General features: G+C 41.0%; 1 protein-coding gene across 1 annotated transcript in view; it reads right to left on the reverse strand.

Annotated features, from left to right (window-relative positions):
- Positions 1 to 10,284: 10,284 nt before the first annotated feature.
- LOC128895247 (B-cell lymphoma/leukemia 11A) overlaps positions 10,285 to 25,417 on the reverse strand; it is a 77,621-nt gene continuing 62,488 nt past the window's right edge. Inside the window, exon 3 of the mRNA XM_054157681.1 lies at positions 10,285 to 17,088. Within this exon, the coding sequence (XP_054013656.1) occupies positions 14,939 to 17,088 (2,150 nt within the window). The 3' untranslated portion in view covers positions 10,285 to 14,938. The remainder of the gene's footprint in view (positions 17,089 to 25,417) is intronic.

Here is a 25,417-nt window from a genome sequence, read left to right on the forward strand (position 1 = left end):
AGAATCTTTCAGCAGGCCAAACTGATTCGTTTCGCGTCGCATATTTTCTCTTCGCCTTTCTCGTCCCGCTTTTCCCCGATCGTTTATTCAACAACGACCGAGGGGAGGGGGTTGCGGCCGCAAATTGGAAAATTGAAAGAGAAACGTCCAGGCTCGAGGAATAGTAGTTGCATTAATCGTTGGTATACAGTTCGAACAGTCTTTTTTCTTTTATTTTAGACAGGCGAAAGTTTTGTTATTACATTTCTCATTTTGTGCGTGTTCAACAAGTAACTTTTCCAATTTCGTTTTTGTATAGAGTATTCAAAATTTGTTGTATGCTTCTATTGCGAGGGCAGGAAATTTCTTATCGAAGAGGGTTGAAATTCCAATTACTCCAAAGTCATTTTCTACTATCAATACTTGATTACTCTTATCCACATTTGTAAGCATTTTTCATTTTAGCAATACCTATTCAACAGATGATTTTCCTAATTTAGTTTCTCTATACATCACTTAAAGCTTGTTGTGTTTCCTCTGGTCCCCTCCATAATGTTCCATAATTGAATTATCACCTCAGAAACTTTTTCACAGAAGAGGGTTGAGATTGCACCCTAAAAGTTCATGCAACGTAAATACAAAAAGCTTGAATACTACTAACGTCGCTACTTTCACTGCCAGCCATACTCACGAAAATTCTGAAAACCTAAAATTTTGTTGTCATACAATTGCAAACTACACAATCTAACACTTGGGTTATTTAATTTTACAACTCGATCAAAATTCACGAGTCCTATCCAAACTCGTTTCCTTTGACACCTAATCTTCACAATTAACTTCTTAATTCCTTCCCAGAAGAATTAAAACAATTAATTTTGAATGCTAAATACCAAAGAAAATGAATTCAATGAAATTCTCTAATGTCGATAAAGTTACAAAAATAAATACCACAATAAATTCTTGCTCGTGTAGTTTCCAATAGCCAGCAAACAAAATTTAATCGCAGTAGTAATTTTCAATAGTGTTTTTCTCGCAGTCAACGTGTTACTTCAAAATGCAATATTAGATTCTTCCAGAGTAATTTCAGTCATTTCATTTCTGCTATCCAAACTTGTTTTTTTTGACACCTAATCTTCACAATTAACTTCTTAATCCCTTAGTGAAAATCTTTGTCACCCATCCATGAACAACATGGCGATCGACGTGTTAATGGAAAGTAGATTATTAGGTTTTTTCATCGTAATTTCAGTCACTTGGTCGCATCGAAGTCGCCGGGTGGAACGGGAGGTGCCGCGAATTGGAAAATTAAAGGCAAAGTATCGCGTCGAGGCCCGCGTAAAGAGATGTTTGAGCAATTGATTTGGGGATATCCATTTAATTAGGCGGCGACGCGGTGGCTAGGAGATCAAGTGCCCCGTTCGACAATACTTCCCCAGTTCTTTATCGGGAAACCGAGAAGGATGGTCGCGGGAACGGCGGAGTATCGGCAATAATGAGATTGAAATTAATTCGTCGTCTCGTGCTGGCCGACGAGATATTCGACGATAAGATAATTCAACAAATTTGCCCAACTAAGCCTCGGATTCACCTTCCGCGATAGCATCCGTATTACCTCACCCCCTTGCTACGCTATTCTCTTTTCCCTGTTCTGCTCCTCTTTTTTTTTTTTTTATGCGATATTTAACGCCTCAGAGACAATGCCGCGGTCAAGAGCTGAAGACATTCGCCTTATAATATTAGACACTTTCTACGTTTCGAAACGGGACGGATTTTAATAAATTAGGCGATGCATGCGTAGATTATTCATCGACTAAGGGAGTAGATTATTCATCGACTAAACAGAGACTCTAGAACAATTTGAAATTGATCCTAATTTTGTTCAAAGAATCATGCATTTGGTCAAGCCCATTTTTGATGCTCACGAATACTGGATGAATTAAAAATAGATCTCGAACACTGTATTCGACGCACGATTGTCATCCTTTAAAATTCGAAATAAAAAAGAAAAGCGTGTTCCGTCTCAACCCTCTTAGACCTGAGTTATTTCTTTTTCTCGTTAACACTATTCAATATCGACGCCTTCGCCAAATATTATCCCAAACCTACTCAGACAGTATTTCCATGGAGAGAGTATATACATCAGCAGTGATCAATATTGCCCCTTCCTCTAAAAGAAAACTACCCCACACGTACTCAGACAGTATTTCCGTGTAGACAGTATGTACATTAACAGTATTTAATATTACCGTCCCACCAAAAACTACACCAAACTTACTCAGACAGTATTACCGTCTAGATAGTATATACATTAACTGTATGCAATATCGCCCCCACTCCCTCGCCAAAACAAATACATCAAACTCTCCCAGACAGTATTTCCACCAAAAACTAACTAACTCAAAAAGAGTCGAACACTTCAGGTCTCCTCTAAAAAGATGCTTCGCAACAAATCTTTTTAACTTCGAAAAGCAGGAGCCAAATCTTTTCAGACAGTATACCCCTACAAAAACTAACTCAAGCCTGAATTAAAAATTTGTCTGCGCCGACTCAGAAAAGGATGCACTGTATTCAATATACTATATTTAATAATTTACTCAAATTCATCAAGAGCTCGCGAGTAATAATGCAGTTTAAATAAAAATTATTTCGTACCTTTCAGTGGAGTTTCAATGTTTCTCAAAGTCGGTTATACACATTTTCCAAAAATTAATTTTGTTACATTTTAACATCGCGCCGTTCTCATTGAAAAATCCTGGTGCCAGTTATCCCGTGCCATTTTTAACCAAAAATAGGGCAAGAAACGAGCCAGGACGTTTCGGTTTGGTGCGGAATTAATGCAAGCCCTCTGAAACGTCAGCCCTATCGGTTGACAAATGAACATTGCTTAATCTTTTAACCGGGGAACGAGACAGCGCAGCGAACAGCGGCCGAACTAATCCCGCGCAATTGTTTTCGTCCATGTTGACTGCTTATCTGGCTTAACAGCCGACTAATTCCACGATCTAACAAACTTCGAGTTCCGCGCCTCTTCCTTCCCGGTAGTTAACCTCCGTTTCCAACAGTTTTTCGTTGCCGTCGCGAAGGGACCCGGGAAATGAACACCGGACATTAAGATACAGCGAACAACGTAATCGCTTAACGCCTGCGAGATCATACGTGTCTGTGGAAGATAGTGGAAATGGCTGTCGTTTAAGGGGAAACAAACGCCACGACGAGATATTGCGAAGTAAAGGAAGAATGCGCGAACATTATATGGACCGCGCTAATTAATTTCAAGTCACGTTAACCCTTGCCAGTGGTTTTTAAATATTTCATTGAGTAGTTGAGAAATCGAAAGAATTTTTACGTCTGAGATTTATCGTCGAAACAGCTTGCTTGTGTTTATTTCAGTTAATTTCTAGTTGTAGCGTGAATCTTGGTTTTGTTGATCGAATTTCGCTCTCGACAGATATGAAGAATTGTTTGCGGAAGTTTGAATTTTTATCTGAATTTTTTTGAGTAGTAAACACAGAATATTTAGCGTGTATATTGAATATAATAAATAATTAATCTTTATTAACCTCTTAACTGTCGATAATAAAAAGAACAGAAATTGGATAATAATGAAAGACAAAATCATCGCTAAAGAGATTAATAATAATGGCATATAGACAATATAATAGTAATTAGATAGTAAATATATTAGTAAATGGATAGTAATAATAGACACTTCATTAATAAAATAAAATGAATAGAGTAGACTATTCATAAAATACTAATACACAAATAATAAAATAGAATAAGAAAGTAATAGACAGTCTACATACAGTACTTACATGCAGTAAATGGATAGTAATAATAGACACTTCATTAATAAAATAAAAAGAATACAGTAGACTATTCATAAAATAATGATACACAAATAATAAAATAGAATAAAAAACTAATAGACAATCTACATATAGTATTTATTAGTTTATTACCAAGCACAGACGCAAGGATAAATACATCATGACTTTTATAAAATTATAATTCTTGTGGACCACACTTTCGCGATCTCAGGGGATGGTGAGGCTCTCTTTCGCTGCAGGGGCTATAGGCTACCCCTAAACCGGATCCTAGGGGAGGAAATTTTGCGAGGAAGTGTACCACCTATTAGTAGGCAACCGTGTATTACATCGCCGTCGTCGGAGTTCATGTAGCCCAGGTGCGACGAACGAGTAAAAAGAAATTGAGAACCTCGACTCGATATTCGACCAGCAATTTCTAAGTTATTTCCAATTTCGAAATTGTTGCATTCGAGCACGTTGCAACCTACTTCGTTCTCCGTCCCAGATTTGTTTGGATTAAATTCGCGATAAATAATGTTAATTATTAAGTTCGACAATGTGACACGATACAATGCAATTCGTATTGTTATGTAACGATACAATTACAGCATTCGTGGTGACATTATCGATCGTCAATATTTAGTTTGAAGGTTTGAACCGTATAGTCCGTTTCCCATATGTTCGAGTTTTAGTTCTGGAGAAGTTTGGATATTTAGAATTAAATTCGTCTCGTAGATCAATTTTTCAGCGAGTATTTCATATTGTAAGAGGACTCTAAATTAAAGAGTATAATTATTTTTTAATTAGTGGAAGGATGCTGGTACACATAAATAGAGATAGAATATTTTAATTAATATAATTACAGCACTCATTTATTGCAAATTTTTAGATTGAACTGTGCTACGTTATGTCAAATGTTCAAGTTTTTATTTGGAGATAAATGTTTTGTATATTTAGAGTTAAATTCCGTGAATGAATTTTTCAGCTGGTGTTTTATATTATACGAGGATTCTGAGTTTATTTCTTTTTTAATTAATGGAAGGCTGCCGTTATATATATAAAAAACGACAGAATACTTTAATATATAACAAAAGAATTGATTAACGTATCAATTCTTGAGTTTCAATCATCCTCAGATCTCTAGTTATCAAAATTAAAGTTAAATTCTAATTCTTACCCGATCTACCTTCTTATTCATTATGTTTTTTATATAATATCGTTAATTTCAATTTCGATGTCCGATTTCCTGATCTGTAAACGATTCGGAACGTCGCACAGTGCGGAATAAGTGGACAAAATTCAATATTAGTATATATCACAATGTGAGGCAGATTTCTATCGTAGAAAATGTGCGTCAGCGTGGAAATTGTTATAAATAATCATGCATCAATCATTTGTATCCATAATACAATCTGTATCTTTAAACAAACATACAGACAAAACGGCAAAAAATATCCTGAGTTCTCAACATATTTGGATACATTATTTGTTATATTTTAAGAAACTTATAAGTTTTTTTGCAAATACTTGCAACGTTCGGTTTTACATAATTTTTAATAAGGAACCGTACGGTTGGTGTAGGGTCGCAATTGAAAGTTAAAAATTCTGATTTAATTGATTTATGGATTTCTATAAAAATTATTTTTCACATCCTCAGCCAAAATGAAGTATAGTGTATTAAATAACATATAGGTGCAACTTCGATTATTGATGAGGCAAAAAATTCTAAAGAATTCGAAATATAGTCTACTAATAAACTCATACATACCGTTGGATTCAGAATAAAAAAACGCTTTTACTGATCCAGAAATAAATCAAAATTTTCACAAATGTCGGAGTGGGGGGTGGAGGGGGTAATTTAAATAAAAAATTTTTTTTGTAAATTTGTCGGTATCGGTTTATAGGCCTCTAAAAACAGTGTAATGTTTGTTTGAACATTTTTTTGAAATCTCTAATCGTTTCCGAGCAAAAGTAAAAGGGGCGGCTCGGATAAAAGGGTTAATTTCTCCCTCAAAACGCAAAATTCGCACGTACCGAGGATGGTGTAATTCATAAGAAGGTCCCACAAATAAGTATACAAAGATTCATCAAAATCGGAGTTTGTTAATTTTTTGTTAAATTTGTTAATTTTGTTGTGATTTTATTAATGTTTATGGTTGATTTTAATTTTTTTTATGAATAAATACCAATATATTTATTTTAGTAATGAAATTTTGATTTTTGTCTAAAATTATGCTATTTGTCCGCACTGTGCGTCGCCAAAATTGACCAGCGAATGGAAACCGTAACTAAAATTCGACTGTGTGCCCGACTAATCGCCGCGTAATTGAAAGGACGAATTGTCACGCTCGCGAAAGCGTGCCAGGGGTCGGCAACATCGACGGTTCGTTCGTCGCGGCACAAAAACCGTGAATTCACGGAACGAAACAAAGGGCCAACAAAAATGGTCCCGTGTTTTCCGTTCGAGGGTCAAAGGAGCTCGACAAAGAGCCCCGAAGCACTCCGTGAAACATACGCGCGACTCGAAATTCCGAAAATTCGGCGAAAATGACAGGGCCAGCGCCACAGTTACGGTTGGCCGAGAACGTTACGATAAAAAAGGCGCAGAACCGTAACCAGGGCTTCTCTCTGTCAATTTTTTGGATTTCCTGGTCCCTGAGAGAAGATAAAATAATACCATCGGTTCGAATTTGAGAGGATGGTACATATTTGTCTCGTTAGATTTCGGAATAAATTTGGCGAGGGTGGGGAGATATTATAGGAAACAGTAGTCTCGATAGATTTCAAAATAAATTTGGCGAGGGTGGATAACATATTATTAAAGAAGATATCATATTTTATTTTGAAGGAAGTAGTCATTTTTTAGTATTCTATTTTAATTGCTTCCTTCCTTTGAAATTTAAGAATTTATTTAGAATAAATTTGGCGGGGTTGGGGAGATATTATTATAGAAAGCAGTAGTCTCGTTAGATTTCAAAATAAATTTGGCGAGGGTGAATAAGATATTATTATAGAAGGTGTCATATTTTATTTTGAAGGAAGTACTCATTTTTTAGTATTCTATTTTAATTGCTTCCTTCCTTTGAAAGTTAAGAAATTATTTAGAATGAATGTTGTGAGTGTGGGGAGAGATATTATTATAAAAGGCGTCATATATTATTTTAGAGCAAGGACTCTATTTTTCATATTTTATTTTAAGTGATATCTGAAAAGGAAAGTGAATTACTAAGTAAACTCCGCATAATTTGTTTCGTAAAATATAGCTCCTTCTACTGCTCCCTAAAATTGAATGGTAACAATGTCCTGTACATAGAAGTTACCATACAAAATTTCATAATTTTCTAATAATCCACTCGTGAGATATGCTGCAAAACAGATACCGAAATATGTACTAATCGTGCATGAAGAGTTTGCTTCATTAGGTACAATGGGTCCCATATATTCAGGGGCCTTTCCCCAGAGAGTAGGGGACCAGTTATGCACACAAGCCTAAGAAAACTACACCCAAACGACTACAAAAATCTTAAAAAAAAAAAAAAAAAAAAAAAAAAACTACAACTAAAAGCACAGAAATTTTCGAGAAGCCCAATCACAAATGAAAAAACGCTTCAGTCGACATTTAGTCGAGGTTAAACATTGACCGATATCATAACGCTCCCTCCTTCATATTCAATACCAGCCAGAAAAACAAAGGAGTGGAACCATGGCCAGCGTTCCGCCCCCTCCAGCCTGGTTTTTTTATCGCACAGACTGCTCCTAGCCGCTGTTTTCCACAGTCTACATACGACCAGAACGACATCGGTACCGTAGGGGGTGGTTGGGAAGGTGGGGGAGTGAACGTTTGACATATTTTGTCCGGAGAACCGACAGATCAGGGACGAAAGCTGGCGTACGAGAAAGGGTTGGGGAGCACCGGGGCACCTCTGCTTCTGACGTGGAGATTAGTGTCCGCCATTGTGGTGACGTCACCATAGTTAACACGCATTGAAAACGGTCGGGAAACGGACCGGGAAATTATTGACCGGTCTCGCGATTTTCTCAACCCCCTCGCTGCTTTACTCGCGATTTTCTTTCGCCTTATCGTCGCTGTCCGAGCATTCGTTTCCGTGGGGGAGGGGCAAGGCGGATAGGGAGAGGGAGGCAAGCAAAAAGGCTCGCGAAGGGTAACCAGAGAAGTCAGAGGGGGCGGATGATCTATCGTCGCGGTCGAATCCCGGTCGACGGTCGACTACCCGCGAACGTGGCAGAAGTCAGCCGCCGGTTGACAGATGAATGTGCCAGAGAGAACAATGGTGCCGACCAAAAATTAACGGCATTGTCTTAACTTCGAATTCGCACGGCTGCCGGGTGGTGTTTGCTCGCGCCGAGTCGATTACCGCGAAACAGGGAGACGACGATGGTATAGCTGGCGATGCGGACGAGAGAGAGAAGCCTCCGTAAGGGGGGCTTTCGATTACGCGGCAACGACGACGGATTGTCCCCGACGTTACTGCCGGATTTCGAACTTTATGACGTGTATTTTGGTTTTGACGTGTTCGGGAGATGTACGAGCCGCGTTGAACGCGTTTACGACGTGCTCCTTGTTTGGTCGGGATAAAAGTTAGGAGGTGGTAAGTCGGGGTAAGACCAGGTCTGGGCTGGAAGTTATGAAGCCGAGCTGTTTGAAGAATTTTTTTTTGATAAATTTAATGACGTTTAAAGTCCATAGATAGAAAATACAGTAATAATAAGGTTTTGATGAAAAGGTATCCATTTTGACATCTTCTAGACAAGGCAGGTCCCATACATTCAGGAGACCGTTTCCGAAGGCTAAGGCCACGGTTACTATAGATGCGAATTCGGATGAAAATATGTTCGGACGAGTTCTGACAAATTCATTCGAACAAACAAACAAACAAACAAACAAACAAACTACAACTAAACGAATGGGGCGAACTTTGCCTTCAGGCACAAACTTTTAGCCTGTAACTATTACATACTTAGATAATAAATATTAACATCTGTATATAGAGATCTGTTTCATGAATTTAATACCACCCACGTCTCATTTACAGAAGTTATTATATAAAGAATTTTCTGGTAAAAAGGTATTCTCTCATACTGTTTAGATAGTCTTGAGATACGAAGCAAAACAAGGTCTGACAGATGTAGTAGTTGTAAGTGAAGAGTTTGCCACTGTAAGCAAGGCTGGTTTCATACATTCCAGCGTCACATGTTTTTGTTAACCGAGATTATCTTGAAGATTGATATTTAACATATATAAGACTTGATTGCCTATCGTATTTTGAACGCTTTCATTTGTACAAAAGTGGTGCTCGGTTTGAAATAACTTTGAAAATTGAATGATAATAATGGTGTACATTCGTTATTGCAGTTGTAGTAATTTATTATTGCAGCTACAGCATTAATTTTATTTCTTTTATATTCTTATAATAAGAAAACCGGAGTTTATTCTAGAAATGAAAAGGAAGTTAATGAAAATGAGAAAAGAATGAAAAGAAAATGCAGATGAAAAATAATTACATGGAAAATAGATGAAATGGACCCTACTTTCAGAAGACCAATATCTGAACACCTTAGTACTGTAATTCCAGCTAACAGAAACTTATTATTGGGGTTAGAATATTAATCTTATTCGTTTCATTTTCCTTGCATTTTCTTTTGTCAATTAGTAAGTATTTCACCAACTGCAATTTTGTAAATTCTGCAAACGAGAAGGAAATGGAAAATGGAAGAAGAATAAAACGAAAGAAGAATAAAAGGAAAGTCTACTTTCAGAGAACCAATATCCTAGTCCCCTTGGTACTGCAACCAAGCGTGCACTGAAGCACCTGGTTGACGAAAACAGGCTTACCTGTGTCCCGAAAAGTGCTGTCAACCTGCATCGCTAGATGGCGTGGCGCACTTCTATCGAAACTGCAATTCGCATTTTAAACTCATAATCAGCAAAGTTACGACATCAACTCAACAATTTGTTGCGTAATTCTTGATAAATAATTCTATTCCTTCGAGTAAAAGCTAACTCTGGACACAGTTTCTGGATCAAAAAACCCGACTCATTATGCAATAAACGTAATAAGCGTCCAACGACTTAAACAATATATATATAACGAGCTTTTTATAATCCGCGAAGACCTGAGAATTATTATTTTCTAATATTGGTTCCTTTTAGACAATTCACTTGAAACGGTGTAACGATACAATTTTTATTTTATCTTTTCAGAAAGAAGCTATTTCTAAGTTACTCAAATACCTACTATGATGCTCCAATTATTTTCAGATCAATGAAAAAACAACTATAAGCCATCAATTTTTGAAATTTGATTTACATTTATGCTAAATTTAAAGATATATTTATTCTGCATGATAAGAATACTCCTCTCTGTACCAAGCAAAGGTTTCAAAATGTGCGATATTTCCATGGAATATTTTCCAAATAGGGAGATCAGGAGGGACGTGAAACACGAAGCCAGTGTGAATGATCAGAAACGTGTAATTTAAAAACAATGTGGTTTATTTGAATCGCACAAGACATACACCGTATCTGCTATGTTTATAATTAGGGACTTCCTCGTGGTAAAGTCGGTCAAAGACTTGTCGCCGTTCTTTGGCCGCACTTCGCCCGAAGACGCCTGCGTTTTCGTATTGCCTTAATGTCGATCCTCGGTTCGAAGGTGCTCCACGAAACGCCCAGGTCAACAAAACCCAGGTCACAAATACCGTTCGCTAGAAACCGAGCCTCGGATTAATTTTACCCTGGATCAGAAGATTTTTCGCTAAAAATCCAATTTCCCTGCTACCGATACCTTTTTGTCTCGCCTCATTTCGTTCACCCCCGTTCGATTGCTTCGCCCTTCGTCCTGCAACGTCGTCGAATCTTCCCGTCGCTTACTATAATTATAGGAAATACTTTTCTTCTTCTTTATTTACCTTTATTTACTTTAACTGTCTAGATACTTCGTTTTTTCCCTATACTTCCGACGCTCTTCCTTCCGTCTGGGATTATCTTTTACCGTTTCTTATTTATTCTCTTTTTTTTTTATTCTTTTTCTATTTTACTCGATTTACCCTGTGTAGAAACGTTAGGAACCGACCGCGAGGGACACGACGCGATCGACCATCCAGAGACATCGACGAAAGGCGAAATTATTCGTGTAACGAATAAAAGGTAAACAGCTTTTTATTCGTTACTCGTAGAATGAGATTAGAAAATAAACTGTGCAATTGAATTGAGACTGGTACTACGGAATTAAATGCTTGGAGTTTCATCGCGTGAAACGCCACGAATAGAGACCCTCGAATTAAGTTTTTAGCCTCGGATGGATCGTTACGCCAGTTGTTATTCGACTAAAATTTCATTCGTCTCTGGTTGCCCGCCGTGTTCCGCCGGCCCGATCGCCCGTCGCGAGATTTGCATGTGTGATTGACTCTTTTTTTTTTTTTTTGGTTATTTCTCTTTTTTTTGTTTGTTCGCTTCGCGAGGCAGGGAACTTGGTCCTATGGTAGGATGAATTCGAATAAGACTCGTGAAGAAAGACGAGGAGAACTATTGGAACCGAAGCGTGCGTTTCGCGTTACAGTAGATCCTCGATTACTGCTACGCTACACTAAACTAAAGAGGGATTAGTGGTAGCCAGGAATTGAAAGTGAATTTGATAATATATAAAAACAAATCACTGTATATTCTGCAACCTCGATCGTTGCAAAAATACTCAGGACCCTTCCTTGCAGTAACCGAGGTTCTACTGTATGCATCGTTTGGGAGGTATCCATCGGTCAGGCTACGACGCAGAGATGAGTAAAATTCTTATCCAATCGTTTAGAATAAACAGTAAAACAACAATAACCTCATATCGTAACTTTACACACGTCTTACGTTAATCGAAGAAACTGAAGTTTCAATTGCAAAACGAAGTAGCTTAAAACGAATAAAATAAAAAAAAAATGTAATCGAATCAAATTTTGCCCACCTCTGCCACGACGAGGCCTCCCCCAATCATCGGGCCCCTCGTACTCCCACAAAAATTCCTCTTCCTCCCCCGTTTCGATGAAATCGCGTTCTCCGTACCCCGAAGTCGACGGAAACGCGCCGGTTCGTTTATGTTCGCCATGAAAAAACTGATGCAGTTAATAAGTAGTGATGATTTATTTTTTATTTCTCGTTCGAATAGCGACGACATTCGTCTGCCTTATTCTCCGCCCTGTTCTCCACCTCCCTGTCTCATTCGCTACAGGCAGTGCCATTATTTACAATATTCGTATAAACGGAGCCTGGGCATGTACGTATTTCAGAATCGATCTAACAAACGTCGTTATTTTAATCTTTTTTTTTTTCTTTGTTTTGTTTATTCCTTTAACTAGATAACGAGATTTTTATCTAGGGCCGTACACGTCTAACACCGAGACAACTATGTTGATATGAGTTTTCCATTTTTTTTTTTTATTCGTTATTAATTTACTCTCACTCGCACGTCGCACCGGGTTTTCTTTTCTTTTCACGCATACACGCATTCTCGTATTCGATCCCCGACGAACATCCAATCGTTTTCGTCTCGTTCGTCGCGAATCCGTCAACAAAAATCCGTCCCACGCATTCATGCCGGAAAAAAAGTCGAAGGACGCACACGCGATTCGTCGTTCGATCGCCGAAGTTCTTTATAACCTTATTGCCTAGATCGTTTTTATTTATTTTCTTTTTTTTTTATTTTTTTATTTAGGAACAGTCCCCTTCGAAAACGTTTACAACGAGGCGATTTTTTCTTCTTCTTAGGATGAACGAAACGGAAGGGAGAAAGGAAAACAGAAAAAAAAAAAGAAAAATGAAGGAAAATAAAAAGGAAAAAAAGAACTGTACACGTTAATGGAACGCAGACGATAAATGTGTCGTTTACGGCGACGTTGGTCGCGTCGCCCGGAAATATACCTCAGTCTTGGGCTGGAACGAAAGAACAGAAAAATCATCGTCGACCAACCGTCGCGCAGCCGCGAAAAGCGTCGACGATTTTCGCAGGATCAAGCTTCGATCTCGATCCAGCGAAAGCCGATCGGCGTGCTCGTCGCGACAATAAATATAACCAACGAACAAAACGCGCTACGATCGCGTCGGCGTGACCGTGGGACGCAGAGCTGGGCAAAAATTTACCGAGAGCATAGATCATCGAAGAAAAATAAATTGTAAAAATACAGTGGACATTTTAACCAACAGGTGGAAGCAAGAGAACCAGTGGCGCCAGACGAAGACGTGGCGCCACTAGTTTGCGTGCTCACCGTGCGCTAAAGCAGCTCTGATGTTCAGATTTTCATTCAGATATCGATAATTTATCGAACAATTACCGAGATCAATTTTATTCTTTCAACTAGAGACTGCAATAAGAGTATAATTAATAATTTGCTAGAGAATGAGTTCGTACTAAAGTGCCAATTGGTATAAAAAAGAAAAACAATAAATAAATTCTGAGTCGTTAAAAAACGAGCTTAAAACACATTTTGCCCGTTCCCGTCCACGAGACAACGTTACCTCGAATGGAAGCTCGCCTGACCGGTCACGTTCGACGAATCGTAGCGCGGATAAACCTAAACAACTTTGGCATTTTCTTAACCATTTAAAACAGCTTTCGATAATAATTTAATATATCGGGATAAAATAATGAAGACGGCGGCGTGCAGTCGCTGCAACCGCGTTAATAATAGTGGCAATTAATAATGATAATAGTAATAATAATAAAGTCAATAATAATAGCAATAATGACCAATAATAATAAATCGATAATAATAATAATAATATTAATAGGCAATAATAGAAATGGTAATAATAATAGTAGACAATGGAAGTCTCAATAATAGTACTATGATACATTTTACATATGATCGAGCTAGTGCTTAAAATCTACAAACGCAGCGCGTGTTTTTCCGTTGTCGTTACGCGTCGAACACTCGCGGCGTCCTGAACGTGAACACCGTTAACGGAGCTTTCGCGATAACGAGGTTCGGCGCTTATGTACACAGACAGGATTCGTCGAGGTCGCTTGATTCTCGTTCCCTCTTTCCCGCCCTGTTTCGGACAGGGGAACGTCTATTCGTTTAAAAACGACGAAAATAAAATAAAAAGAAAAAGAAAAAGAAATAGAAACGAAACAAAAAAAAAAAAGAATCTAAGAATCTCGGGCGCCGAGCCGTAACGTACAAAAAGATTTCCTTCGCAATTTTCCCACCGCCCCTTCTCGTCCTTTCCCTTTTGTCCCTAATACATACAGAGTGTCTTTGCAGGTCTCCATAGTATATAACGTAACGTACATATATATACATACACACCGCACGAGCGCACCTCAACCCCGAACCCACCCACCCACCCTCACCCCCGCATACATATATATACACATATATTACGTTATACAGTATGTATAATATATCTATCATTAAATAAATAATCTTCAAATGCGATAATAAAGTCACTATGTTCATTATCCTATGTATAATATTTATATTCTGTATAATTTTCTTGCATTTAGATTTCATATTTATATTCATATATATATATATATATATATTTATATATAGTTTTTATATGTATATATATATATGTATATATATATTTATAGCGTCTTTATTTATAACTATTTATAAGGATATATTTTAAATAACTGTACTTGAGACTCGCAAAGTGGTAACCATTCGTTCGTTTCTCTAGTTGAATTTCAAAACTCCCCAGAACGGTAGCCGTTCGCTACCCCTTTTTCCTCGTCGCGTTCACCGGAACCGCGCTCCTCCGGTCCAGTCCCCGTTAGGGAGAACACCCTCTCGCCGTTGGCTTCCGTCGAGCCGGAAGGGTCGCTTCCTCGTCGTTCTCCGTTCCTCCGCTCCTCCTCGGGACCTTTTCCAGGTCCACCGATCGACTCTGTCGACATCTCTCGATCCTGATTGGGAGCGACCACGGGGAACGTTTCGCGCGGACGATTCCCCGCGACACTCTTCGACGTCGCCCATGGAACGAGGATCTGTCGTTCGAGGACACCTACTTTCTCAGGACACGCCTTCCGTCTACTCTGTCTCTGCTCAATCTCCTTCGGAAGAAGCTCCGCTGTTCAGTACACCGGGTATGGCGGCCTGTGCGGCCACAGTGGCGGGATCGGCGGTAGGCTTCCGTTCCAAGATCAAGTATCCTTAGTGCTCAGCGAGGAGTCCTCGTCCTGACTGCCTGGATAAGGCATGCCGAGCTTCGGGCCCTGTTGCACCACCACCACGCACTTCCTCATGTGCTTTTCGAGCGTGCTGGGCACCGAGAACGGCATCTCGCAGAACCGGCACTTGTACGTGTCCTTGCCGTGTCTGCCGTGGGTCTTCATGTGCCTGGTGAGCTTCGAGCTCTGGGCGCACGCGTACGAGCACAGCTCGCACTTGTACGGCTTCTCGCCTGTGTGCGACCGCCTGTGAACGGTCAGATTCGAGCAGTTCTTGAACACTTTGCCGCAGTATTCGCAGGTGTCGTTCCTCCCGCTGCGCTCCTTCTTGAGCAGAGGGCTGGGCAGGCCCTGGAGCGCTAGGCTAGAGGTGGTGGCCTTGGTGGCCTTGCGGAACTCGTTGTTCTCTAGGTAGTGAGGACTGGGGAGCCAGAGACCGCCGAAATCGGGCCCCGTGGACCTGGGGAAGCCTTGACCGGAGAATATGTTTGGCGTTGTGGAGGAGTTGAAGTTGGTGGGCGACAGAGCGCTGTCCTTCTCTTTGTTGTTGTTGAGAGAGTTGGCGAGGTTCGAGGGCGACTCGGTCTTGATGAAGGCGCCACGATGGTTCTCTTGAAGAGCCTGTCGGTAAGCTTCGGAGTACTGAGCTATGTTACTCAGGCCAAATTTTTCCATCAGGTCGCCCACCAGGCTGGCGGGCTTTTGCTCGACTCTGCCGCTGCTTTCCTCTCCGCTTTGGCCCTGCGTGGTGCTCAGATCCTCGGGCGTGTTCTCCGTGTCTTCTCTCTCGGCCTTCTGGTCGTTCTCGTCCGCGTCGTCCAAGTCCATGTTCTCGTCGCAGCTAGAGCCGTCGTCGGGTACCGTCTCCACGCTGCCTTGGGGACTGGCCGCGTTCAGGTTCTCCTGGTGCTCCTTCCTCATGTGCTTCCTCAACTCTGCGAAACTGGCGACCTCCAGTTCGCAGACCTCGCACCTCGCGGCCGTCGCTTGGCCATCCTGCGTGCCCTCCTGTTGATACTGCCTCTCCTTGTCGCGGTGGCTCCGTCGGTGGACGATCAGGTTCGACTGGAAACGAAACTTCTTGTCGCACACCTCGCAGGTGTAGATCGTCTCCGACGCCGAGTCGGCGATGATTGGCGTGGAGGCGACGGGCGGACTGGTCTTTTCGCTGTCCGTCGAGTTGTTATTGTTGTGGTGACCCACGGGACTCTGATTGTAGCACGGCGGCGAGTTTTCTTTCTGATGATTAGGGTGGCCGATGATCGCGGGGTTGTTCGAGGCCGGGCTGGGCGGCTCGACGGACTGCGCGTGCGTGGGTGCCGGCTGTTGCGATTGCTGCTGTTGCTGTTGCTGCTGCTGGACGGTACTTGGCACTGGTACAGGCGGTACCGGGGCAGGGGGATTAGAGTTGGTCGTGGTGTTCCCGCTATTTGGTGGAGCCGCGCCTAAGGACGGATTAGCGAGGCTCCTTAGGCGCGCCGAGTAAAAATCCAGGTTGGTCTCTAGTGGAGGTGGATGCGCCTGGCTGGCTAGTCCGCGACCGTGCGACAATTCGGCAAGGTTCGCCAGGTTGCGGGCGTTGTTCAGGGAATCCAACGAGCTGCGAACCAGTGGATCCCCGAGGTTCAACCCGTCCATCCCTCGAAGAGGGTCTCCGAGGTTCTGGAGGTTTCTAGTGGCGGTCTGCAGCTCTTGTAAACCTCTGTAACCGGCTAGAGGATTCAGGGCCAGGAAGTCCGGCCTGAACATGGGCGGGAAGCTACGTTCTAGGTGCTGGGGTAGCCTCAGAAAGCTGTGGAGCGGGTCGCCCACCAACGATGCCGATGATTGCAGTTGCTGTCGTCCGCTGCTCCCGCTGGAGTTCGTCCCACCGGACGAGTTCGCCGCGGAGGAACTCCCCGTGGACTTGCCGCTGAGGTTCAAGTGATTAGGCGGGCTTAGGTGGTGAGCGTGGGTCGGCGTGGGCGTCGGAGGACTCGGTGCCGGCGTGTTCGAGGAGGAATTCGTCGACGACGACGGGGAGGTGTACAGTCTGGCGCCGTGCACGCTCTGCACGTGCTGGAGGAGCTCCCAGGCGGAGGACAGCCTCCTGGAACACTGCGAGCACTGCAGCCATCTCGGTTCTGGAACAGAAAATCAGTGGTTGGTTAGGCTTGGAGAGGTGCAACGTTTTGGCTTTTGAAAGTTGGATTTTTAATTGGGGATCCGAGGTCTTATATTTTGGAGGTTTTAAAAATTATTTGGTGTGCTTATGCTGCCAATTTGGCGAGGGTCGCTGAGGTGCAATTGTGCTGCGACACTTAGGGGGAGAGGTATGTGAAAATTGATTGCGTAAGAGGCTACCAACCATCAAACTGGCCGCAACTGTTTGAACTTGCGTTCGGACTTGCGTCACTTCTCGTCGAACTTCACTTCGAGATCGGTCGCGTCGACAGAGTTTCGACTTTTATGCATTCTTTACGTTTTATGTGTTTATATGTCGTGTGCCAAATACTTTAGTCTAAATAATAGTATACGTTAATCTTATGTGCAATTTGTTTGAGTCCTATCTCACGCCTGCTTCCTTTCCCTAACACCTTACAATTGCTCGTTAAAACTTTAAATGTTGCATAGCTTGTTGCTTGCATGTTAGATTCAAATTGTACCGAGTGTTGTCTTTCGTGTATCTTTTTATCAAGCAAATTGAAGGACTTTGAGATTAAAGCGAGACCTGACAAAGTGGGTGGTTGGTCCATGAAGACAAAAAAACAAAAAACAACTTCCTACTTTACGTTTTAACATTGACAGTTCCCAAATGCAAGAGTGATACATTAGGTACGTCTCAGCACTCTTATAAATAAAACTCATTCGCTCGCTCGCTTCTAACAAAATATCTTGTCACTCAATGTAGAAGCAATCGACAACTGAGAACAGAGCGAGTCGTCGATAAGCGCGAAGAGCGACGCTTATCAAACTTCGTATACGAAACTCGACCTATCAACTGTCAAAGCGTCGACTAAAAAGCTGTTCGAAATGCAGGAGATTGAAGAAAACATTGTGGAAACCTCCTACTTTACATTCCAACATCGACAGTCCCCAGCCTACGAAGCCTATTTCGAAGGTAGTTAGGCGTCCGTTTGAATTCGACGCGGCCGATGCGATTACGCGCGCGATAAGTTACGACAGGCTGATTATCGCGGGCCGCGATTGAAAAGCCTCGGCATGGCATCGGTGTGCGCTCACGCAGACGTAAACAGAGACAGGGTAAAAGCCCCGCTATCAATTTCCCGGGGCCACCCTTGATTTCGCGGAATCGGGTCCGCCGATTGAATTCGGAATTCAAACGGCGCGCCTGTGTCAAATTGCGGCCGAGGCGGCACGTTGCGTCGCGCTGCGGCTTAAAAATAATATCTCCGTGAAAGATGGTCGATGGCTGATGCGCCCCCGGGGGCGGTGGGGTGAGGGGGGGGGGGCGAAAGGGAGAACGACGGCGATGGGGGAGATCGGTTGCCGCAGCGCGGCTGAAACTGACCCTTAACGACTTCTCGACCCTCTTGCGGGCCGGGAACGCGCGCGGGAGGGACGTGGTTTTGAATTTCAATGTTTTTAATCCGGAATATCAGATTTTCGGTCATTTTTCACGCTTCGCAACGCCGCTGGGGTTGTCCGTGGGATTTTATTAATTCGGGGCCACCCTCGGCGAGGAAGACGAGCGGCGAAGGAAAGAAAGCGGAACAGACGTCCGTATGGCATCGCCATGTGCTCGAAAAACCACCCTAGTTTCGCGATTTGCAATCGTTGGTCCTTGGAAACATATTCGCAGACACCGTACTTCCGGATGTTAGGGGATGACTCCAGGCAGGATCGTTGGGTGGTAACGTGAATCATTTTTGGGTTGACGTATATAGTAAACTATTCGAAATAAGGAAACTTGACATGTTCATTCGTTGGTGATTTATTGAAATTAATTACTGTTTGTTGTTAACTAAGCCTTACTATATCTTTGTATTTAGAGAATACAGGAACAATTTATCGATGAAATGAATGATGTATTATAATAATCGTGTACCAACATTGTGAAAATAGCATCGTTAATAATCGACTAGTGTCAGTATTAATAAGATTTCCCAATTACCTCAAGGACACCAAACTCTACAGTAGTATATAGCACCGTTAATTAATCAGAAACCCAATCGGATTCGTCGCTAATTACCATGCTGTAGATGCGACGTAAGATAAATCCATATAAAAAAAAAAAAAAACAAACAGATTTCCCTGTTGTAGCAAGAAATAGAACAATTACATCGATCCCTTACAAAATCTTTTAAAACGCAGTTTGCAATCGACTATAAATGAGAAAAAACCGAATCACCGATAAGTGTCGCAAAACTCGACTGCGCGACACTTACCGAACAAAGTATGCGAAACTCGAAAAGCACGTGGATAGTCACAAATCCTGAAAAATTAAATCCACACTGATGCCGTTGCACCATTACTTCGAACCTCGAGGAAAAGATGACGACCTCGAATAATTTTCCACGAGATCGAAATGTGATATGGTTGCTGGTCCGGTACCAGAATAGAAATTCAAACGGCGCGCGATCGCACCAGGGAATTGGCAGACATTGTTCGTGGAAAGTTTTCGGTCGAGATTTGCGCGCGAGGTGGCGTCGAGGGGGCCGATTAAAAAGTTGGCGATCGTTTTCCATATTACGCCGGCGCCGTTCGGGAATGATTTAGCAACAGTAAGGAAAGTTGATTGGAGACAAAGGACCCGGGAAAAATAAAGCAGTCCTAATTAAATGGCTGTTCGAGATAGGGGGAGATCTTTCCGAGAGGAATGTCTCGGGGAGCGTCTTAAAGACAAACCTCTTCTAAATCAGGGCTTACTATTTACGCGAGTTTCTCCGGTTCGTTATACTTAACGAAATGCTCTCGTCGCTCCGTAGTTCTCTGAATCTTCACATAACGAGCATATCAACTTTTATCGAAGGGATTGCGAAATATTTAGTTGCACGGGAATATAAAACAATAATGGCAATAATAGGTATCGTGCTTATTGAATTCGTATCGTTGCAATGGAATGATTTTAAGGGTGAAATGAAAAATTAGTTGGAAAGAACAACTCCTTACGTCCAGAGAGAAAAAATATCCAAGTCTCTATGTTTCACAATTGCGGAGATAAAAATTCATTCGCGAAGTGAGTTTTCAGTTCAAGTAGGTAGAAGCTGAGGAATTTTAAGTGCTTTACTGTTAAAATAAATTTTCAAAAATTCTTCGAGTAAAATAATTTTAAAAAAAGTTACATCCTCTCTTCCCACAACTATTACGCCAACATATCGAGCAAGCTAAAATACCACGATTATCTAAAATTGAATCTTAAAGGGGGGTTGCAGAAAACATTCAGGAATGAGGCTTACGCGCAGGAGCGAGTAAAGTTAATGTCCAATAAATGAATCACGTTCCGTCGGATGCCAGCGACAATGCGACAGGTAAACAATGAATCCTAAATTAAATTAGAAACAAGTCGGGAACGTCAACGTTAGTAAGTGATAGGACGCTGAACGACAATACACAATGGAACACATATCGCCGCATGTAACAAGGTGCTAAGTAGAATAACGAGGCTGACGGTGGGCGACGGATTTTTCTTCCGCGCCTCGCTGACCTTTCACCACGATTACGCTTGCGTTTACGCGTCGCAGTGAGAAACGCTCGCGGAATGAAAGATGGAAATGCCTACGATCCTTGCCCGATAACCTCTCGACGAGGGAACGACACCTCGGCTTCAAAACTGGTCAGAGACTTGACCAGAGCTGCCTCGATCGATAAGCAATCGTTCATCGGTTACTCGATCGTTCATTTCTCCGCGTTTCTCCGTTGGGAAAATTTTGTATTCACGATGGATAGCAAATTATTATTATACTGTTGCGAGTACCCTTTGGATGGATCCAAGGTCTGCTGGTGCTCGCGACAGGAAGAAGTAGACAGCGAGAAAAAGGCGATCGGATCGATCGCCTATCAAGCTGTCAGATTCGACCGAGACGCCTTTGAGTGCAGACGTTCCGAAACTAGCATATAAACTTAATTACATTTCTATTGTACAAACCCTGTTACATAAAGTTCTCGATATGCCTAAACCGCTTTGGGTTACAACGATTCATTAGAAAATGTCTTAAAGCGATACATTGCAAGCGAGAATAGAGCGGATCGTCGATAAGTGTCGCAGAATCACATGCTGCGACACTTATCGATCCGAGTATGCGAAATTCGAAAAACATATGGGTGGTGACTGAGAATTTTACGAATTTACAACATACTTGTATGGAAAAAGTACATAAAATGTACGTACATGTTGAATACAATCTACAGTTAATATAATAATATTGTTATGCAAGTTTGCGTAAGTGTGCATTGTTGATTATTAGACTGCGGATTTTTATGCATTTATAGTAAATTTGAATGTGCAAGAAAGTACAAAATGCAAACAATATGCAAGAGTATAAAAAAGATTACATGTTCATTGTACTAATATACATGATAAATGCACAAAATTCGTAGGCCAACGATTTACAATATTTATTTTATCTATTAAAATCGTCTTTAGATTGATATTTGTATAACATTTCACAATGACGTAGGCGTACCTAGATAATTTACGTAAACTATATTCTATTAATGAACCAATCTAACATTAATATTTCGTTTTGAAAAAGGGAATGTAACTTTTGATTACGTTTAACATATATTTCTAATATTCAATTCTATCATATATACAATATATACAATATATTCAATATATTCAATATATACAATAAACTCTGCACTCCAGTCCTAAAACACGTCCGAAAAAATTTAACGAGGGAAAGATAAACCGCCAAAGGGAACATTACCTGAGAAAGCTGTTCAAAGAACACCAGAAAATTCATCGAGTCATCGATTAGGGCCTTTTTTGGGCTCCGAAAGTCGATTGTTTCGAGGAGCGGATGGACGAGAAAATTAGAAAGCGAGGAAAGGGACCAGTCACGGCTCGAACGAGGGGTCAACACAGTGGCGAACCGTGAAAATTTGCCATATTGTTTCGCGCCTCCGCCCTTGCGGCGCCCTTCGCGATGTTGGCTTCCTCCTTGGCCCCGGAAGTCGAAAATATTGCCGAGTTCCTCGATGGCAAGAAAAGGGGACTGGCTACGAGAGAGATAAGCAAGTGCTCGGGCATAATAAAGGTGTATCGATTCCGCGGACGAAACGCCTTTCATATGCAAACGTCGCGGGTGGCCATCCGTTAGGATTATTTCTTTAGATTTTGACGATCGTCTATGGGGGAACGCTTCACCCTTCGCGAGGACGCGGACGATGGAGGGACACCATCGATCATGATTCGACGAATTAAACTTTTCTAGTAAATATCGCGATGGCGGAAACGTGTGCGAATTTAAAACTGAAATAGAAATTTCACTGAATTTCATATACCAAGGAGCTACAACGTTCTACAATTTCATTCATATAAAAATTTGATTTGATTTCTATTTGATTTCTTGAAAGATACACGTGTCAATTTATACATTTTATTTTTAATAAATAGATCAAATTTGTTGGTGAAATTTAACAGCTATTTTCTAATTTGTTGAGATGTAAAGAGAATTCTACGTCAAGCTATAACCATAGGTGTTTAGTTCAAGCATCTTTTAATTTATTTATTGCAAATGTATTTATCTCGATAGTTGTCAACGGAACACTAGTGATTTTTTACAGTAACGTTATGTTAATAATAATAGGAGATCGATTTTTACTTGGTTATGTTCCGTGAAACATAATGGAGGTTTGAAAACAATTTATGGTGTAATTTTTTCAAAAAGAGCTTCTGAAAAATTCTTTTTGGTGCCGTTAGAGTGGTTTCAAACAAGAGAAAGTAGTTTCCACAAACTAACTTTATAATTAAAACTAAAATATTCGTTCAATGCATGCACTTTCGCCACATGTTATTGCACAAGGCACAATTTCAAACCTCTCTTAAGATAGCAGGACCAAATCAACGGAATCATTATTGTCAGAAATTAATTTTTATTTATTACAGCTAATAGATATAACGATATAGAAAAATTCCTTATGATTACTGTGTTGGATGAATACTTATTCTGAACCGTGATCCTTATTTATATTTCATCGAAGACTGAATGTTACTATATGCATTGTAAATATCCAATTAATTCGGAGAATGTACATATTTAATGCATTTCAAAGTTTCAGATTATTATACCAATGTTTTTCAAGAAAATTTGATCGGAACATTTAAAACTTACTACCTCCGACATAACTAAACATTTATGATACATGTAGTGTCATTCATCGTTCGATTAAACATTAATAATAATTATGGTTCGGAATAAGAATTCATTAGAGACATTAATCGTGAGAAATTTGTTAATATTTTAATAACTATCGATTGGACCAATTAAATATTAATTTCTAACTTATTAAGAATACATATTGTTTAAACAATGTTCGTGAATACGATTTTGCTGTAATATTAATGTTTCGCGAAATATTTCATCGATGGATCCAACGAGCCCTCGAATCGACCGTCACGGGGTTGTTGTTTACCCTTGCCCCACTCTTCTTCGATAACGAGTCGCGACTCTCGATCGAGCACAGGTATACGAAGGAAGGGTGAGAGCTCATTCTTCGACGATCCTTCGTTCGATATGGATCTCGCGATCGCGAGTCCGCGTCTCGCGTTCCTCCTATTTGTAGTTTCCCTTAGTTTCGTAGTTTGGTTTGGTTAGTTTTAAGATTGCGTGTACGAGTGTCTCCTCTGCCAAATAATTATTAATCATTTCTTCAATTCTTTTGTTTGTTCGTAAGTCCATATTGAGCTCGCAACTTCGTTCTTCATTTCGGTCACTATCACTTCATGTCATAAGTGTAATGACCAACTGTGTAACTGGACAGAAAGGTCGGTTGCCGTCCTCCTGGTGGATCTGTATTCGAGAGGAGGACAATCGACTCCTCCGGATCGGTTCTCTACTCTCTGTATCCCGTCTGGTGTAGTCCAGGACTCGGCAAGCTGCGCAGTAAGGCCAAAGCGCAGTGAGACGGATCGCGAGTTGGGTCCGTCGTGGCTCCTAGATGGGTGCACGGTGTGGAGGACTGGTTCGGAGGTGTCGGTCGTCATCTCTCGAGTCAGATCCATCAAGAGGAAACGGGACTGACTCAGTATGACCAGTTTCATGGTCGCGTCGCGATCTCAATTTAGCTTCACTCTCTTAGTTGAAATAATTACTTAGCAGAGGCAGACTTAGACTTTGGAAATCAAAGGGAGTTTGCTTTCTTTGATTTCCACGGTTTCGTACTTAGTATTAAGCTCTATGTAATCTATGTAGAGTATGCATCTGTGTATGTATGCTCTATGTAGAGGGAGATCGAAGGAACTGTGATTCCTTCTATCTCCGGGTCTCCAGTCGCAGCAACCTCCACGTGGTGAGACCTGGTAATCGGTATTATTAGTGACGAACTATCATTCGTCGCGAATAATATCGTGAGCTAATGGCTGCGAACTTGTATAGTGTAAAGTGTAGAGTGTAAAGTGTAAAGAGTAGTGTGTAAAGTGTAAAGTGTAAAGTGTAACCTAATCAAAGCTCCTAAGTGACATCGAAACGTGTGTCCTTGAATTTTGAAGAAGTTTCCTTGAAAAATAGCCTTATTTTGCGGAGACCTAACGATAATACGGTGATTCCGTTGTCGTGCGACGAGCCGTGGCCAAGAGTTAAATTTCTTCGGGTATCATGGGATCGAATGAACAATATGGACGCGTACGAATCTCGATCCTACGGCGCTTGCGATAGTGACCGAACGATTTTCCTCAGAAATTGCCCGACAAATTGGCCCACGCGACGTTTACGGGCAAATCGCTCGGAACGGCATTGTTTAACGACGAGCCAAGCCTTGGTCAACCTACGAATACCTCCTTTCAACCCCTTCACGGAAGACTTCACACGAGACCTGGCTAACCCTCGTCGTGGGCGTACTCTCCGCAAAATAATTTCCCAAATAGTTACTCCTGGCCATTTTATTCCATTCATTTCGCACGATTCTTCTGATTTTAGGAAAATAAATTCACGTGGATTGGTGTTCTAATACAATTTAAAAATTCTAGTGTTTCATCATTGCCACATCACATGCACATCATTTAATCATTTGTTTGAAAGAAAATAAATTCGTCTGGATACGTTTACTAATTTAATAGAATTTAAAAATTACATAGTATTTGACCATTGACGAGCAGTGATAATGGGGTGCAAATTGAAGGGCGAATTTTTATCATTTGTTTGTTAGAAAATAAATTCACCTGGATACTTTTTCTAATTCAATACAATTTGAAATTTAGTGTTTGATCGTTGATGAAATGCACATTTTAATAATTTGTTTGAAAAAAAAATAAATTCGTCTCGATACTGTTACTAATTCAATAGAATT

Source organism: Hylaeus anthracinus, unplaced genomic scaffold, assembly GCF_026225885.1.
Source record: "Hylaeus anthracinus isolate JK02 unplaced genomic scaffold, UHH_iyHylAnth1.0_haploid 5, whole genome shotgun sequence".
NCBI classification, from domain to species: domain Eukaryota; kingdom Metazoa; phylum Arthropoda; class Insecta; order Hymenoptera; family Colletidae; genus Hylaeus; species Hylaeus anthracinus.